The 15930-nt window shown below is 44.0% G+C and overlaps 1 protein-coding gene across 1 annotated transcript in view; it reads left to right on the top strand.

Annotated features, from left to right (window-relative positions):
- The window catches only part of LOC148020967 (uncharacterized), a 69806-nt gene that overhangs the window by 39030 nt on the left and 14846 nt on the right, over positions 1 to 15930 (top strand). The window contains exons 3-6 of the mRNA XM_087698799.1: positions 8436 to 8663; positions 8929 to 9136; positions 9219 to 9355; positions 9439 to 9519. Coding sequence (XP_087554925.1) covers positions 8436 to 8663; positions 8929 to 9136; positions 9219 to 9355; positions 9439 to 9519 — 654 coding nt within the window. The remainder of the gene's footprint in view (positions 1 to 8435; positions 8664 to 8928; positions 9137 to 9218; positions 9356 to 9438; positions 9520 to 15930) is intronic.

Below are 15930 nucleotides of genomic sequence, written 5' to 3'. Positions count from 1 at the left end.
GCACTTTTGGCCATTTTTAGGGTTTTGATCCTATTTAGAGTTTTGCCACTTTTTGCCTATATATAGGTAGCTTGCCCTCCCACCTTAATTATCCATCATTGATGCTTCATGATCAGCTAACTCTCCTCATTCTCTCATCCCCTTTCTATTGTCTAGCGCCCACACCGACGCATAGAGTTGTGTGTTGGGGTTGATTGTTGCGAATTTGTACCTTCAGTCATTGCAATTAGATTGTTCCTTTTATCTCTTGGGTTCTTTCCTTGTCTCCTTTTGTTCGATTTCCTTGTTTTATCGCACACTCTTACACATCCGATGCTACCACCTCCTAAAGACTGCCACAATGTGCTACAGAGGTTTTCCCCACCTATTTTTAGGTCCATTGGCTTCCACAAGCATGGCATGTGGTTTTGCAATCTACTCTCCCAAGAGAGTGATTATTCGATATCATCCTAAAGACTGCCACAATGTGCTACAGAGGTTTTCCCCACCTATTTTTAGGTCCAATGGCTTCCACAAGCATGGCATGCGGTTTTGCAATCTACTCCCCCAAGAGAGTGATTATTCGATATCATCCTCTTGTCAGTCTGCTCTTTTGAGAGATAGTGACATTGATTTCTTTCTTTTCTTCGGCTCTATAGTCTACTCCACTGAGAGATAGTGACTTGTCCATCCCTAGCTCCTCAGAAGTTCTCTATTTCCTCACCTCCCTTGCGTTGCTCCATGGATAGCGACTCCGATGCAGGCATCGAGGAGATTCTGTGTGATGCCTCTCTCTCAACTCTCTCTTCTACTCAGGTTTGAGAGGCCACATGTTGGAGTTATCCATCCTTTGTTATAGTGGATCCCTAGATATATTTTTCAGCATTGCTAGTATTATTTTCTGCATCTTTAGATGTTTTGGAGGCCGTAATCCATGAGTTTTTTGATTCCTCATCTCTCTCTCTCTCAGGGGGATTTATTGGAGGTGGTCCATGAGTTTCTTAATTCCCCATCTCTCTCCAAAGTGGATTTATCGAGGGATTTAAAGGGGGCTTATCTTTCTTCTTTCAAGGGGAATCCCATTTGCTCATCTTCTGAGGGGGTCCCTACTCATCTTGCGGTTCTTCATCCCTTCATTTTCCTTCCCCTTTATTCCTAGTGATACCCAGGCTCTATAGGTTCTTTCTAGTTCGAGACTTTGGATGTTTTAGCCATGGTTTAGTGGCTAGGCATGCATATACCTTCCATCATGGAGTAATGGAGCTTATGGCTTGACTCTGCCCATTTATTCACCCCCACTCTCCTTCCTTTCAACATTCTCTTTCCATCCTCTCCATTGTCGTTCACACCCTTGCCTAGAGAACATTACAATTTGTGGTTGGCTCTTCTTCTACCTATTTGTCATAAGGCACCTTGTCTCCATCAGCTCTATGCTTGTATTTTGGTGGAAGCTCTTGTTGGCGTCATCATCCATCACTTGACGACAACTTTTTTCTACTTGGCGACTGTCTTGCAAAGTTGGTGTCAGCATTTTGGCTACAAGTAATTGCATTTTGCACCTTGGTCCTTCCTCCTCTACTTGGTGACAACATGTAACCATCTGGCGTCAGTTTGTTGGCACTCTCCGTCGCTTTGGATCGCCTTTGGTAGGCACTCCATACCCTTTTGGAGGCTGTGTTTTGTAGCTATTGGGTCTCTATTGGTTGCATTCACACTTCTTGCTGGCTACATTGATGTTTGACACTCTCCAGAGATTGATTGTTGTTGGTGATCATCTTCCTCGTCTTAGATGGCATTTGTTGCGTTTCATTTCTCGACAATTGTCCATCTTTAGATTACCTCAATAGTCCATTGCTTCGGAGTATTCCCTTGTGCTCCCTCTTGTCAAAAGATGACGCACCAGCGAGACAATAGGGTTTGCGGGGAGGAACACGGAGTGAACTCGGCAAGCATGGAGAAGAGAAGAGAAGAGAGAAGAAACTCTGATGAATGGAATGATGAAGATTTGAATCATGGAGTGAATGTGATACAAGGAACAAGGGTGCCGTAGCACAAGGAAGATGATGAAGACAGCCACGAACCATGAACCGCAATGTCCTCCTGAAGGGGTGTGAGGGTAGTGGAGGGTTTGGAGAGAATAGGTGACGGAGTGAATGAATCAACCGTGAGGAATGAATGAGAGAGTGGCCTATAAATAGGCATAGTCAGTCTAGGATGGCGCTCCTTTTTGGGACTGCAAACCCTAAACGAAAACCCTAAACGCAAAACGCAAAAACGCAAACTACAGGTGAAGGGTTTCTCAACACCCCCTCTCAGACCCAAAAAGGAGAATAAGAGAAGAGTGAGGTGGAGATGCAATGCTTATGCAGCAGGTGTCACTTGGAGAGTGTCTCCTCATGGGGAAATTGTTCATTTTCCCAAGCGCCTTAGTACAAAGATGATGAAAACATGGAATGCATAGGAGGAATGTCGGACTTTGTGTGGTGCCGAGAACCATAAGGATATCCTTGTACTCATCTTGGGAGGTGGCTCCATGCTAACCAAGTGACCAAGGCAAGAAGAGAAGAGGAGGAAGAAGATGTAGAGGATGCCTTAGATCTAAGATTTCCACCGGAAAGGGAACCTACAGTAAAGAACAATAGACAGAGTGAGCTGGAGAACCCGAAACTCAACCTCGGGAGAGAAGCCGCTAGCTCCAGGCATCCATGCTGGAAGGAATATGAAGGCCTCATCACCAAGTCGCAGCTAAACCTCCGAGGTCCCGATCTAGGTGGTACTTGAAGATGCTGGGTATCAGTAGAAAAGATGATTGGTCGAAGACAGCCACCCTAAGAAAGTAGAGGATGGGTAAAGAACTTCATGTGAAGTAGGTTCCCCCTCTGAGGTGGGAGGTGGAGGGGCCCTCGTTGAAGTCGAAGAAGAAGTAGATGCTCCCTTTGAGGGCAAAGAAATAGCATTCCACTCTGAATCCCCCTCTGAAGTAGATAGGGAATTCAAAAACTCATGGATCACGGACTTCGAAATGTCTGATGATGAAGGAAGTGCCGCCGGTTGTGCCGAAGAAGGTATTTGGGGTGCCGCAGAGCTCCCAGAGGTAGCCTCTCGAACCTGAGTAGTCGAGGGTGGGGAAGGGTGGGGCTCAGAATGAGCAAGAGGTGGGCAATTGTCGTCGTCTCTCAGTGGAGCAGATTGGGTAGCCAAATAAGAGGAAGGAGTTGAGCAGCCACTGTCTCTTGAAGGAGCAGACTGACGAGGTGATGGTATCAAATAATCATTGTCTCTCGATGGAGCAGACTACAGATCCGTAGGTCATGGAAGCCACTGTATCTAAAAATAAGTGAGAGAAGACTGCTGTTGGCATTGTGACGATCTCCAGGAGATCGTAGTGCCAATTGATCCTCCATGTGTTGGAAAGGACTTACTGCGCATTGGATGCGTCTTATTGCCTTGAGCATATTACTCTGATAGTCGATGTAGAACAATCTCTGTGGCCCAGAAAGTAGAGGTGGCACAAGGAGTGCCTAGTGGAAGACACATATACTCCGGGGGGGTGGGGAGCAAAGGTCGAAGTTGGCAAGCATCGGTGGTGTGTTCGGTGATGCCACAATAGGAGCACCCAGTAGTCTGGTCATCTGTTGGTAAAGAAGCCATGGATACCAGTGTGCCTTGCTGAAGAAAGAAGAGGTCAGCCACCATGAACCACAAACCGCAATGTTCGTCTCAAGTGGTGTGAGGGTAGTGTGAAGCACGAATCGCAATGGCCGCCTCAAGGGGTGGGAAGGTAGTGGAAGGGCTGGAAGTGAGCTGCCAGTGGGAGGAGGATGTGACCAGTAGTAAGAGGTTGCAACCAATAGAAAAACGCAGGTGAGGAGAGAGAAAGACTAAAAACGTAGTCAGCAGGTGAGGGAGACTAAAAACGTAGGCAAGACAGCTTGCAAGAGAGAGAGAGAGACTAAAAACGCAAGCAGGACAGCTTGCAGGAGAGAGAAATACTAAAATGTAGGCAGCAGGACTGTGATGACGTGGCAAGCTGTGCGGTACTAGGTCTGCAGAGGAACAACAGTCGCCTGGCTTGAATCAGCTCCAAACTGCGTGACGAGGGTTGGTGTGGAGGATCTTTGCCGCTATTTGAGGAGATCCAGGTTTGATACCATGTCAAAAGATAACATACCAGTGAGACAGTAGGGTTTGCGGGGAGGAACACGGAGTGAACTCGGCAAACATGGAGAAGAGAAGAGAAGCGAGAAGAAACTTTGATGAATGGAATGATGAAGATTTGAATCATGGAGTGAATGTGATACAAGGGAACAAGGGTGCCATAGCACAAGGAAGATGATGAAGACATCCACGAACCATGAACTACAATGTTCTCCTAAAGGGGTGTGAGGGTAGTGGAGAGGCTGGAGAGAAGAGGTGACAAACTGAATGAATCAACCGTGAGGAATGAATGAGAGAGTGGCCTATAAATAGGCATAGTCAGTCTAGGATGGCGCCCCTTTTGGGATTGCAAACCCTAAATGCAAAACGTAGAAACGCAAAAACGCGAACTGCGCGTGAAGGGTTTCTCAACACCTCTATAGTGTATGCTTCCTTTAGGTATTGCTACTTGATTAGACAAAACATTGTAGTCATCTTTTGAGCTTTGACTCCGTTGTATTAGCTTTGTTCTATTAGCATAATTTAGTGCTTTATCATGTTTTTCTTTTGTGTTTTTTGAGTTTCTCATCTTTCAGTGTTTGCTGTGTTGCACACTCTATGTTACTCCCCACAAACCCTACTATCTCTTTGGTTTGCTTTCACAACAGTTATTTCTTGACAAAGTCCACAAATTTTGCTCATTGAAAGAAGATGATAGCCCAAGCCCAAGCTTGGAACATAAAGAACTTCCGAAGTACGAGCATTGCCAAGCCCATCTAGAATCGGTTGCATATCACTCTTACCTTATAAAGGAATTGAAGAACTATCACCAATTAGAATATGTCCATGGATCTGATGCATGTGGGCAATTCCATTTGGAGGAGTCATGTGGTGGGAGGTGCCATTGTCCACAATCCAGTCTCCAATTTGTGGGGCCATAAATAATGCATCAGAGGGGTCTTGTGAAGAAGGCTCAATAACCTCCAAATGCCGAAATGCTGTTGATGAAGGAGTAACCGCCACTCGAGTCCTTTTTGTTGTCTTTTTCTCTTCCTCCTTGGTGTCCTTCTTATCCTTGCCGAGACAATCTTTCTTCTAGTGACTTGTCTTACCACAAATGTGGCAAGTGGATGACTCCTTGTTATTGTCTTCCTTCTTTTGCTTTTGCTTCCATTTCTTTTGGGAAGCTTGACTTGTAAGAGCCTTGTATTTATGGGAATTTGTATACTTCAATTGTTTCTCTTGGTCCAAGACAATAAGAACTAGCTTCTTCCATTTTAGGGTCTTTGTCCACCTCGAAGCAATCAAAGTGGAGTAGAATGCCCTAAATCTAGGGGGCTATTGTGATGACATATTAATCGTCATATCCTCGGAGGTGATCGCCTTGTTTCAAAGAAACTCTCTTTATGACAATCATATTGTTATAGAGCTGATCTAGTTCAAGCCATATCTCTTGAGTATTGGTAAGATGCTCAATATGGGTTGTGACAAGTGGAGTACATGAAAGAAAAGAATGGATGCAAGCATTCGACTTATCCTAGTGTGCTTGTACCTTCACCAACTTTGCTTTCTCCAAAGAGGAAAGTTTGGAAAGATCTTTGGCTGGATGGTAATGGCTTGCATCACGAGCTCCACCAAATCATAAGATTCCATCTTAGCATCATCACTAGCCAAATGCTGTAATTCTCTCCATCTAGCTTTTGATCCTGTGGAAGAGTTGGTAATGCAAGGACCTTTTGGTCCATTATCGCACGGAACTCCACATTGATGTTTGACGACATAGCTCCTAAATAACCTGCACAAAACAAAGGCATAGCTGCATTCGTACTGTACGGTATGGTATGTATCCATACCAATTCGTACAAAAAAAGGCCATTTTTGGTGTGTGAAGACTAGACCACACAATATCTTTTAACTCCTAAGCCTTATGTTTATTATCATAATTTCAAGTCTCTCTCAATCTCTCTCTCTCTCTCTCTCTCTCTCTCTCTCCCAACTTCCAAGATGTGTATGCAATTCCAAGAGCACCCCCCCCCCTCCCCCCCCCCCCCCCCCCCTCGCCCCCCGAACTGCCAAGCCTTTCTCTCTCTCTCTCTCTCTCACACACACACAACATAGAATGAAGAGCCTCTTTGTCTAGCCATCCTACACTTCGCTTTGTTGTATGATGTATTACATATACACTCCCATTTGTCTTCTAATAGCGTGTTGTGCATGAGGTTTTACCTTGTTATCCTCATGTATTCATCCTATTAACTCAAGTGACATTGCTATTTTAGCTCTAAGCATGTGTTCTATTATCTATAATCCAAAATAACCAAGTTTAAAAAAAAAACTAATATTGTATTGTACCTTATAAAATCACAAGGTACCCACTTGACAACCTTGAACAAAGTGTAGCCCCCTCTTAACTCCGAAAAGGCAGCATGCCGCTCCTCCTTCGCAATGGGTAGAGACAATTAAATATCAAAACCTGTTGTAAATGGATGAAAACACAGCCTTCTCTGCTTCTTTGACAGCAAAACCTGCACAGAAACAGAAAACTCATCCTTTCTTGCACCTGTTTCAGCCTTACATTGATGCACAGCCCTCTTGCTCTCCCTTGAATGCTGAAAACACAGCCTTGGTGTTGTGCTGAAACCTACTCTTTAGATCTGCTCATGATCAATCAGCCCATCTATGCTGCTTTGATACCATGTTAGAGTGCAGTGAATGCAGAAGCATGTGATTGGATTGAAAGAAAGAAGTGAACATGGAGAGAAAAGAGAGAGGAAGGGAGAGTAGAACGTTGAAGACTGCAAAGTATGAATGCTGAATTCTGAAGGCAGATATATACAATGGGCTGTTGAAGTATCACCGGCCACAGCTTTCTCTCACCTGCAAGGAAACTGCTAAATCCGGTCAAGACTCTTGCCAAATATGGCCAACTGCACACAAATGAATAAAATAATGCAGAAAATAGTGAACAGTTGCATGCCATGTGGCAATGATTGTCTGCCCTGTCTGGCCCGCCCAAATCCCTGCCCAACTGCTGGTGACTGCATAAATTGGTGCCCGACCTGCTCCACATCAATATGCCGCTGTATAAACTGCCCTAAATTGCCCTGTTCTAGTCTGTGCCCATCTTGGGGATGACCATATCTCTAACACCTAGTTCATCCCAGTCTCCATTCATCAGGCACCTCATCTGGCTGCTGCCATGGTGATGCTCAGCTGGCGCCCATCAGTCAAGTGACTCCTCCAGCCTGCATTTCATCCCAGTTTGCTGCCGCCTTCATCTCCAGCGAGTGCAGTGGCTATTCTCAGCTGTTGCCTACATCTTGCACGTCAGGCAGTTCTGCAGCATCCTATTAGAAGATACGTTCTATGTTTATTGAAATCGGGATCCTATATGTCTGCTCTCCATGATTGTATACCTGCTCTACATTTGCAGATTTCAGGTTTACTGCTCTTTACAGCTGCATCCACCCTTGTGCATTGCATCTTCAACTTGAAACTACTTTGTAGTTGAGCTTTGCTTAAGAATGAAGTTTTTATGCCTTTCTATTCTACCATTTTTGGTGGCTTTGGCCACTTCTCTTACCTCTTACATTAGCTTCCTGTTACACTATGCATGACCAAAATACTGGTGTGCAGGTTTTGAGATCTTTTTGCGTATCCCCACTTTGACATATGTATTGATTGAGTCCATAGGAGAATTTATGGCAGAGAAGTGAAGCCTATGGTTGTACTTTGTGAAGTCACTTTAGGTTGCACTGCTGAAGATGATTCCACTAGGCATCTTGCCTTATCGTGAAATCTTATAATGCCAGACTTTGGCAACCTTGTATTGGTTTTGAGTGCTGCCTCTGGTTGACATTGTGGAGCTTTTTAGTATCACCTAGTGAAAACATCAAGGCAGGTATATAAAGCTTCGTGCAATATTACCTTCAACTTTTTTAATTTTTGGAACTCTTGAGAAAAATATGCAAAACATTATTTGAGGCCAATATGGCATTACCTGGTGGGAGACTTGGATATGTAATCCAAATTTCAGGTTCACTTGCTTGTCTCACAAATGCCCCTTTGTTGATTGACTGCAAGCTCACTGTTCTGGTGCTGATGTGTGTTAAATCGTTTTCTTGGTTTTCAAAAGACTTTATTTGTTAATATACATGCATTCTCTTTCATATTGTTCCTTGCTCTTCCTAGTTGGTTCAGGTTGGACGCTAGACATTTTCTGTAGCATTCTGTTGCAGTTTGATTTTGATTGGTATCTATCATTGGCTCTAGTTGAAGGAACTTCTCACCAATGCTAACTTGAATATACTGTTCCACAGAACTGCAGGCTGGCGAGCATTAGTGGCAGGTGCTATAGCGGGTCCTTCATTGTTATTAACAGGACCTGATGTTCGGCATACAAGCATGGCTATTTATATTCTTCTACGAGCTTTTGTTCTTGCGGCACGTTGTGGAGTCAAAAGCAAACATGTTGGTTGGCTCTGCCGCCCGCTTGCTTGGAAACATGGGGATGCTTTCTTGATGTGCTTGTCATCTTCCCAGATTCTGTGAGTCCTTAATTGCCCCAAAAACAGGGAATACATCTCATGAACTAGGAGTGAACATTTACAAGATATTGTACATCATCAAGCTCCTTGGCATTATTGAATATTTTATGTGATCAGAAAGGGCCTATTATTGCTTCTTTGACTCCAGAAGTTTTAGTTCTGTTGAAACTGCTAGAAGTGTAGTGACATATCTGTAATGTTCTTGCTTATGAGAGCGTTCCAATGTTCACTTCTAGAAGTTTATGTAAGTGCTGCATTTTTGTAGATCCTCGTGGATTCTGAAACCAGAGAGCTTGCCACCATCTTATATTTCATTCTTGAACAAACATGGAGGCAAAGATGCCTCCATAGTGAAAACACTCCAAGAGCTGGCCTTCAAATATCCACTGACAAAGTTGAATGCAGTTGAAAGTTGCCACAAGTCCATGGGTATGGACATCCAACTTGATCCAAACATGAGTATTCCATGCAGGGTGAGACTCTCACAAGCTGTCTGCATGGCTTGGTTGATAACATCAGAATTGCCTGTTTTAACTTCCACGACTGTTGTGACAGGTGGTGCATGGGAACCAGGGTTGTGTGCCACATTTTTTTGAGTTCTTGCAGCAAGCTTATCTTCGCTCTTTACCCGTATATGTTCCAGTCTATCTTATTCCAGCCATCATTGTACATCGACAAGGTCTTTTAAGAACGTAAGTGCAATTGTTTGGGGTGCTGCATTAGCTGCCTGGGGTATCAAAAGCACTTTCTAAGTTGTTCATTTGTTTTTTTTCAGCCCTCTTTCCATTTTATCAAAGACAATCCGTGGGGTGGCAAGATCCAGCTTTTTTCTTTCTGTGTATTGTGCTTCTGCTTGGTAAAGTTTTCCATACTTCGTGTGACTTTTCAAGTAACCGGTATCATTTTTCTTCTCAATTATCATGAAGAACATTTTAAGTGCTTGAACTTGAACTGATTAACATATTTGACCCTGCTACAATGTTTGTCCAAAGCCTATGCCTCCTTATCAGGTCATTACTGCAATTAATGCCATGCTACACAGGGTGACCCAGTGTCTTGCCTCAATGAACAAATGAAATGGAAATTCCCTAGTAAGGATGTTCTCATCATAGAGTTTCTTGTGGAAAGAGAGAATGATCCGATTATTCTCAAGAAACAGCTGTGGTATAACTATCAAGTTCATAGATGGAATCATACTCATATGGTTGATTGAACTGCATGTGGGAAATAAGTGATTTCTTACCCGTATGGAAAAGAGCAAGTGCACTCCAGGATTATGAGATAAATCTGGGTTCCAAACATTAAAAATATACTGCTTTTGCAAAAGCGTCTCTCATGCAAGGACAATGAAGTTTTCAAAGTTGAAATTCGAAGTCTAAGCTTCCATAACTCTCTAGATAACATATCTCACATATTACTCCTATTATACTTCCACACCCGTATGTGTTTGCAAGTAGAAAGTTAAGGAAAAGGCTATGATGAGATTGAAGTCTGATCATTTTTGTGTTTGCTGTACAAAAAGGTATGTGCTTGCGCACGGAAAGTTATGGAAAAAACTATGATCAGATTGGAGTCTTATCACTCTTGTATGGGAAGGTATAGAAAATCATGGCCAAAATATGAAAAGAGACTCACCATGATGGATTACACAATGCACAATAAAAGATTGTGCCTTCACAACTATCTTGGACAATATTGCCAATGCATAAACGACATAGAAAACACAGAATGTACAAAGCAACACCTATTGTACCCATGCTTGTTATATTGTCCACCTTGCCCAAGGCAATACAAAGGAAATAGGCTACTTTGAGTCAAACATAGGAATGGATCTTGTTAAGAGTCATTCCTTGGACGCCACGCAGGCAGGTGCCATGTGGCAGCAGTTGGACCACGGGAGCAGTCGGACTGCATCAGTCTGCTGCATTTAATGCAGCCAACCTGATCAATTATTGGCATTATTTCCAGCCTATAAATAGGCTGAGTTTCCAGCAGTCTTGATATATTGCATCTCTCAGATTTCAGCCTGCTGACTGTGGAGATTGCTCTCAGGGTTGACGGAGATGGAGATCGTTGAGGTGGAGACATACGCAGATATTTTCTCTGCACCCGTGTATAATTCTGCATCCTTATGCAGCATTTTTCACTGCAGATTTTTTGCATTTCATTGTCTCTTTCTCTCTCTCTCTCTTCTCTCTTTGTTCACTCTTTGTCATGGCCATTCGCTTCCGCATTGCTTCACTCTGACATGGTATCAGAGCATTGAAGGACTGACCTAGGGTGTACCTATCTGAAGAGGAGTTTTCAACATGACACAATGTTGTGTTTTCAGCGTTCAAGTGGGAGCAGGTGGACTGTGCATCAGAACAAGGTTGAGTCGAGCGTAGGCGTGCCAGAAAAGAGAAGATTTGCTGAAGTTGCTGCTGTTTTTGTTGTTAGAGAATGTAGCAGGCTGTATTTTCACAATCAGAGGGGGCTGCTTTTTGTGTTTTGTGCAGGCATTGTAGGTGAAGATGTCTTTTGAGGCTGAGATAGAGTTTTAGGCGATCATGGACCGGAAGGTGCTCGTCCTATCGGCTCTTCCTTAAGATCAAAAGCTTGATGGTGAGAACTACCGCATCTAGTGGGTCGTGATGCTTGACATATATTGGAGTCCTATGATTTGGTGGAGCTTGTTACAGAGACCATCAATCGTCCTTCGCGAGACGAGTTCAGACTCTCTTCCAGTGAGAAGGTGGAGTTGGCAAAGGCTCAGGCACATTGGGATAAACTCATTGCTTGCATTCGCTCGTTTTTATTTTTCTCATGTACGACAACTGTTGATTCTTATATAGAGCATTTGACGGTGGCTAGGGAGATATGGCTAGAGTTAGATCAAATGTATAATCGGATAACCGTCATGAAGCAAGATTCTTTGGAAGTGCAAATGAGGACTATGAGTGTCAACAAGTCATCATCCATACGGGAACATATCAACAAGCGAAGGCAGCTTCAGATGCAGGTTTAAAAGGTAGGGAAGGTGATCACTTCTGAAGACATGGTGATAACTCTTCTTTCACAGTTACCTCCTCGCTTCAGTGGTTTTTATTCCGCCTTGATTGCTTCAAGGTGATCTGAGACTCTTCGATGGGAAGAGTTGGTTCCTATGGTCTTGGACCAAGAGGAGCAATTGAAAGGAACCAATGCTTCGAAATCTGAAGCTTTTGTTGGTCAATCCTATTAGAAGAAATGGAAGGATCAAAAGAAGAAGAAGGAAGACAAATCTAAGGACAAAGACAAAGAGTATACTTGTCACATTTGTGGCAAAATAGGTCACTGGAAGAAGGATTGCCCCGATAAGGAGAAGAAGGAGAAATCTTCAAAGGATTTCGGAGTGGTGGCTGCTCCCTCATTAGTTTCTTTCCTCCATTTGGAGGTGGTTGATGATTCAACCCTGTTGGGTTCTAATGCTGTGTTGACGGCCCCATTTACTCGTGAGTGGATTGTTGACAATAGAGGCACATGACTCCTTCTTCACCAGGTGTTACTCATTTGTGGCCTTCTCATGGTCAGATTCTTATTGGAGATAGTTCATGCGTTCTTATTTAGGGATGGGCCAACATGCATCTTATTCCAGATGGGCGTGGTGATGCCTATGCATCTGAGGTACTTTATGTGCTGGCTTTGGGATATCATATTCTCTCGGTGCACAAGATTTGTGCCCTCAGCCTCTTGGTTAAATTTGATGTGGATTCTTTTTGGATTCTTGATTGAGGATCGAGAGCGGTTCTTTCTTCAGGTTATGAGGAGAATGGAGTCTACAAGTTGCGGTCTTCTTCTGCCTTGACTTCTCTTTTTCTTACCTCCAAACTTAGTTTGAGGTTTGGCATGCTCGGTTTGGTCACCTCAATTATGAATACCTTCGAAAGGCGTCTAAGGACCAATTTGTTCAAGGCTTGCCGGATATTGTGGTGAGTGAGGAGCCTTGTGTATCTTGCATTCGTGGGAAGCAGACTCGTGATGTTGTTCCCAGTATGGCTTCGAGGCGGTTTTTAGCACCCTTGGAGCTTGTTTCCACCAATCTTTGTGGACCGATGAGGTCGGAATCCCTTCGAGGAAGTTTATATTTCATTCTCATTGTAGATGATTACAACAGGATGACATGGGCCTATTTCTTGAAGTTGAAGTCGGAGGCTTTCTCCAACTTCAAGGATTGGTTCCTCTTTGAGGAGAACCAATTGGAGCGGAAGCTGAAGACCTTACAATCAGATAAGGGCAGAGAATTTGTTTCTAATGAGTTTACTTGGTTTTGTGTAGATCATGGTATACGCCAGGAGTTTGCGAATACAAACACCCCTTAGGAGAATGGTCTTTTGGAGTGGAAGAATTGTAGTGTGATCGAGATGGCGCGTACCATGATGGAGCATCATCAAATATCTCAGTGTCCATGGGCTGAGGCTGTGGCTACTTTAGTTCAGATCCTTAATCGTTCCCCTACTGCTGTTGTTGGTATGACTCCTTTTGAGGCTCCTCCTCGTTGGGCCTGTGACACACTCCAAGATTCAGCTATTGAGGGGATCCCTAAGGAGTGGCAACCGCAAGATGGACCGCGGAGATTACGGTGGCACCAGACACATTATGGAGCTTGTTTGCTCTAACTACTGTTTAATGCCCTGTGTTATGCAAGATAGAGAACCTACATCAGTGAAGGAGGCTTTATAGGCGGAAAGCGATGAAAGTTGAGTTGGAGGCTATTGAGCGGAATGGCACTTGGCACCTTGTGCCTCGTCCCTCTCATACGAAGGTGATTGGTGTCAAATGGGTCTTCAAGACCAAGTATCATAGTGATGCCTCTTTGGACAAGCACAAGGCTCGTCTTATTACTAAAGGTTTTGCACAGTGTCCAAGTGTTGATTTCCATGATACTTTTATCCCTACTGCTTGCATGATGACTATTTGCGTTGTTCTTGCCTTGGCTGGTCATAGGGGATGGCCTGTCTTTCAGTTGGATGTGAAGTCGGCCTTCTTGAATGGTGATTTGAAGGAGGAGATCTATGTAGAGCAACCTCTTAGCTTTGGTTCCTCAAATGGGAACGTTATAGGTTGAGGAAGGCCTTGTATGGCTTGAAGCAGACTCTGCATGCTTGGAATGAGAAGATTGATTCGTTTCTCTAGGTCAAGTTGGGATAGTGGCGCTCTAGGTGCTCTAGGGCCGATCCGTAGCTTTATGTGCTCACTTCTGAGGGTAGTCGTGTGTTGTTTGTTTGGTATTTTGATGACTTGATCGTTACAGGTGATTATGCTCAGAAGGTCGAAGAGACGAAGCAACCCTACATTAGAAGTTTGAGATGACGGATTTAGGACTTCTCCATTTCTTTTTGGGCCACGAGATTTATTAGACTCAGAGGGGAATTTTCATCTCTTAGCAAAGATATGTACAGGAGCTCTTGGTGACTTTTGAGATGGAGGATTGTCCGTCCATTTCTACTCCTATGGATTCGAACTGGAAGGCCACTTCATACGCAAATTCTCCTTTGGTGGATGCTATCCGCTACCGTCAGCTGATTGGCTCATTGATTTGGCTTCTCAACACACGGGTTGATCTATGTTTTGTTGCAGGTCTCTTGGTCGGGTTCATGAGTGCTCCTCAACAAGTGCATTGGTCGGGTTCATGAGTGCTCCTCAACAAGTGCTCCTCAGAGGATACTTCGGTTTCTAAGGAGGACCTCCGACCTTAGGATTTCCTATCTAGTAGGTACAAATGCTTTTGATCTTGTTCTTGTAGGTTGGAATGATTTGGATTGGGCTGGCGACGTGGACCAACGGCGGTCTACTACAGGTTATTGTTTTACCTTGGGTGTTGGTGCTATCTCTTGGAGTAGCAAGAAGCAGCCCATGGTAGCCCTATCTTTGACTGAGGCAGAGTATCGGGCTGCGTCTTATACCACATGTGAGATTGTGTGGCTTCGGTGTTTATTGGAGGAGCTTGGTTGCCCCCAGACTCGTCCTACTATTTTGCGGTGCGACAATGAGAGTTGCATTGCCTTGGCATGGAATCTTGGTTTTCCATGCTCAAACGAAGCACATCGAGATCTATTACCACTTCATTAGGGAGAAGCTTTTGGATGAGACAATCGATGTGGAATACTGTAAGACCGAAGACAATCTTGTAGATTTGTTTACGAAGGCACTTCCGCAGGCTTTACTTCACGGACATTCTAGATCCCTCCATCTGCTGCCTTGTCTAGGATCTGAAAGGGGGTGTTAAGAGTCATTCCCTGGATGCCATGCAAGCAGGTGCCACATGGCAGTAGTTGGACTGCATTAGTCGGCTGCATTTAATGCAGTCGGCCTGATCAATTATTGGCATTATTAGGCTGAGTTTCCAAGAGTCTTGATATATTGTCTCACAAATTTCAGCCTGCTGATTGCAGAGATTGCTCTTGGGGCTGACAGAGGTCAAGATCCTCAAGGTGGAGATATACGCAGATATTCTCTGTGCACCCGCGTATAGTTCTGCATCCTTATGCAGCATTCTTCACTACAGATTTTCTGGATTTCATTGTCCACAAGGAGATGACCATCTATGACATGTGACAAGTACCACTACTATTGAAGTTTGTCGAAGAATGCCAACCGAGGAATAAGAACTTGTCTATAGATAAAAGCCCAACCCAACAAGAGGCCACCATATCTCAATGGGAGTGGAGAGGCCTTGAACGGATCACTCTAGTGATATCTAGTTGAGAATGGGTGAGCCAAGTCTTTGACCTAATTTAGAAAAATGATAGCAATAAGCTATTGAAGGCATTGTAACTTGTTGAGAAAAAGCAATATGGATGAAGGGCCATGGGATAGGCATGTAAGCGGTAGGAGCTAGTGGCTCAATGATGAATGAAATAAGTTGCCATATAAAAGCAAGGCTCGATGAAGATTGTAATCCATGAAGAAGCTTCTTATGATTGTGGGAATCCCCCTTTAAAACTAGAAGGGCCAGGGAATCCACAATTGCAGTTTTGAGATCATCCCCCTCTAGAAGGGATGGGCGCTACAAGGGAGTGATTAGAGAATATGGTGGGTAATGGGGTAGAATTTGTGGGATCAGGGGTGCACAAATGGGAATGAGTGGCATTAGGAAGATGGTTGGAAGGGAAATGGGGCGAATATAGCCCCCTCTCATATCAACTTGTTGCAAGGATGGAAGAAGAGTCCTCCAATTGATGGGTATGAATTAAAATTGATTCTGGTGAGGATACTTCACCCAACAATTCTCCTAGGGATGCAAGGT

This window comes from Lygodium microphyllum, chromosome 18 (assembly GCF_053477565.2).
Source record: "Lygodium microphyllum isolate KBCC chromosome 18, Lygodium_microphyllum_v1.1.10, whole genome shotgun sequence".
NCBI lineage: Eukaryota > Viridiplantae > Streptophyta > Polypodiopsida > Schizaeales > Lygodiaceae > Lygodium > Lygodium microphyllum.
This window is presented reverse-complemented; position numbering and strand designations above follow the sequence as displayed.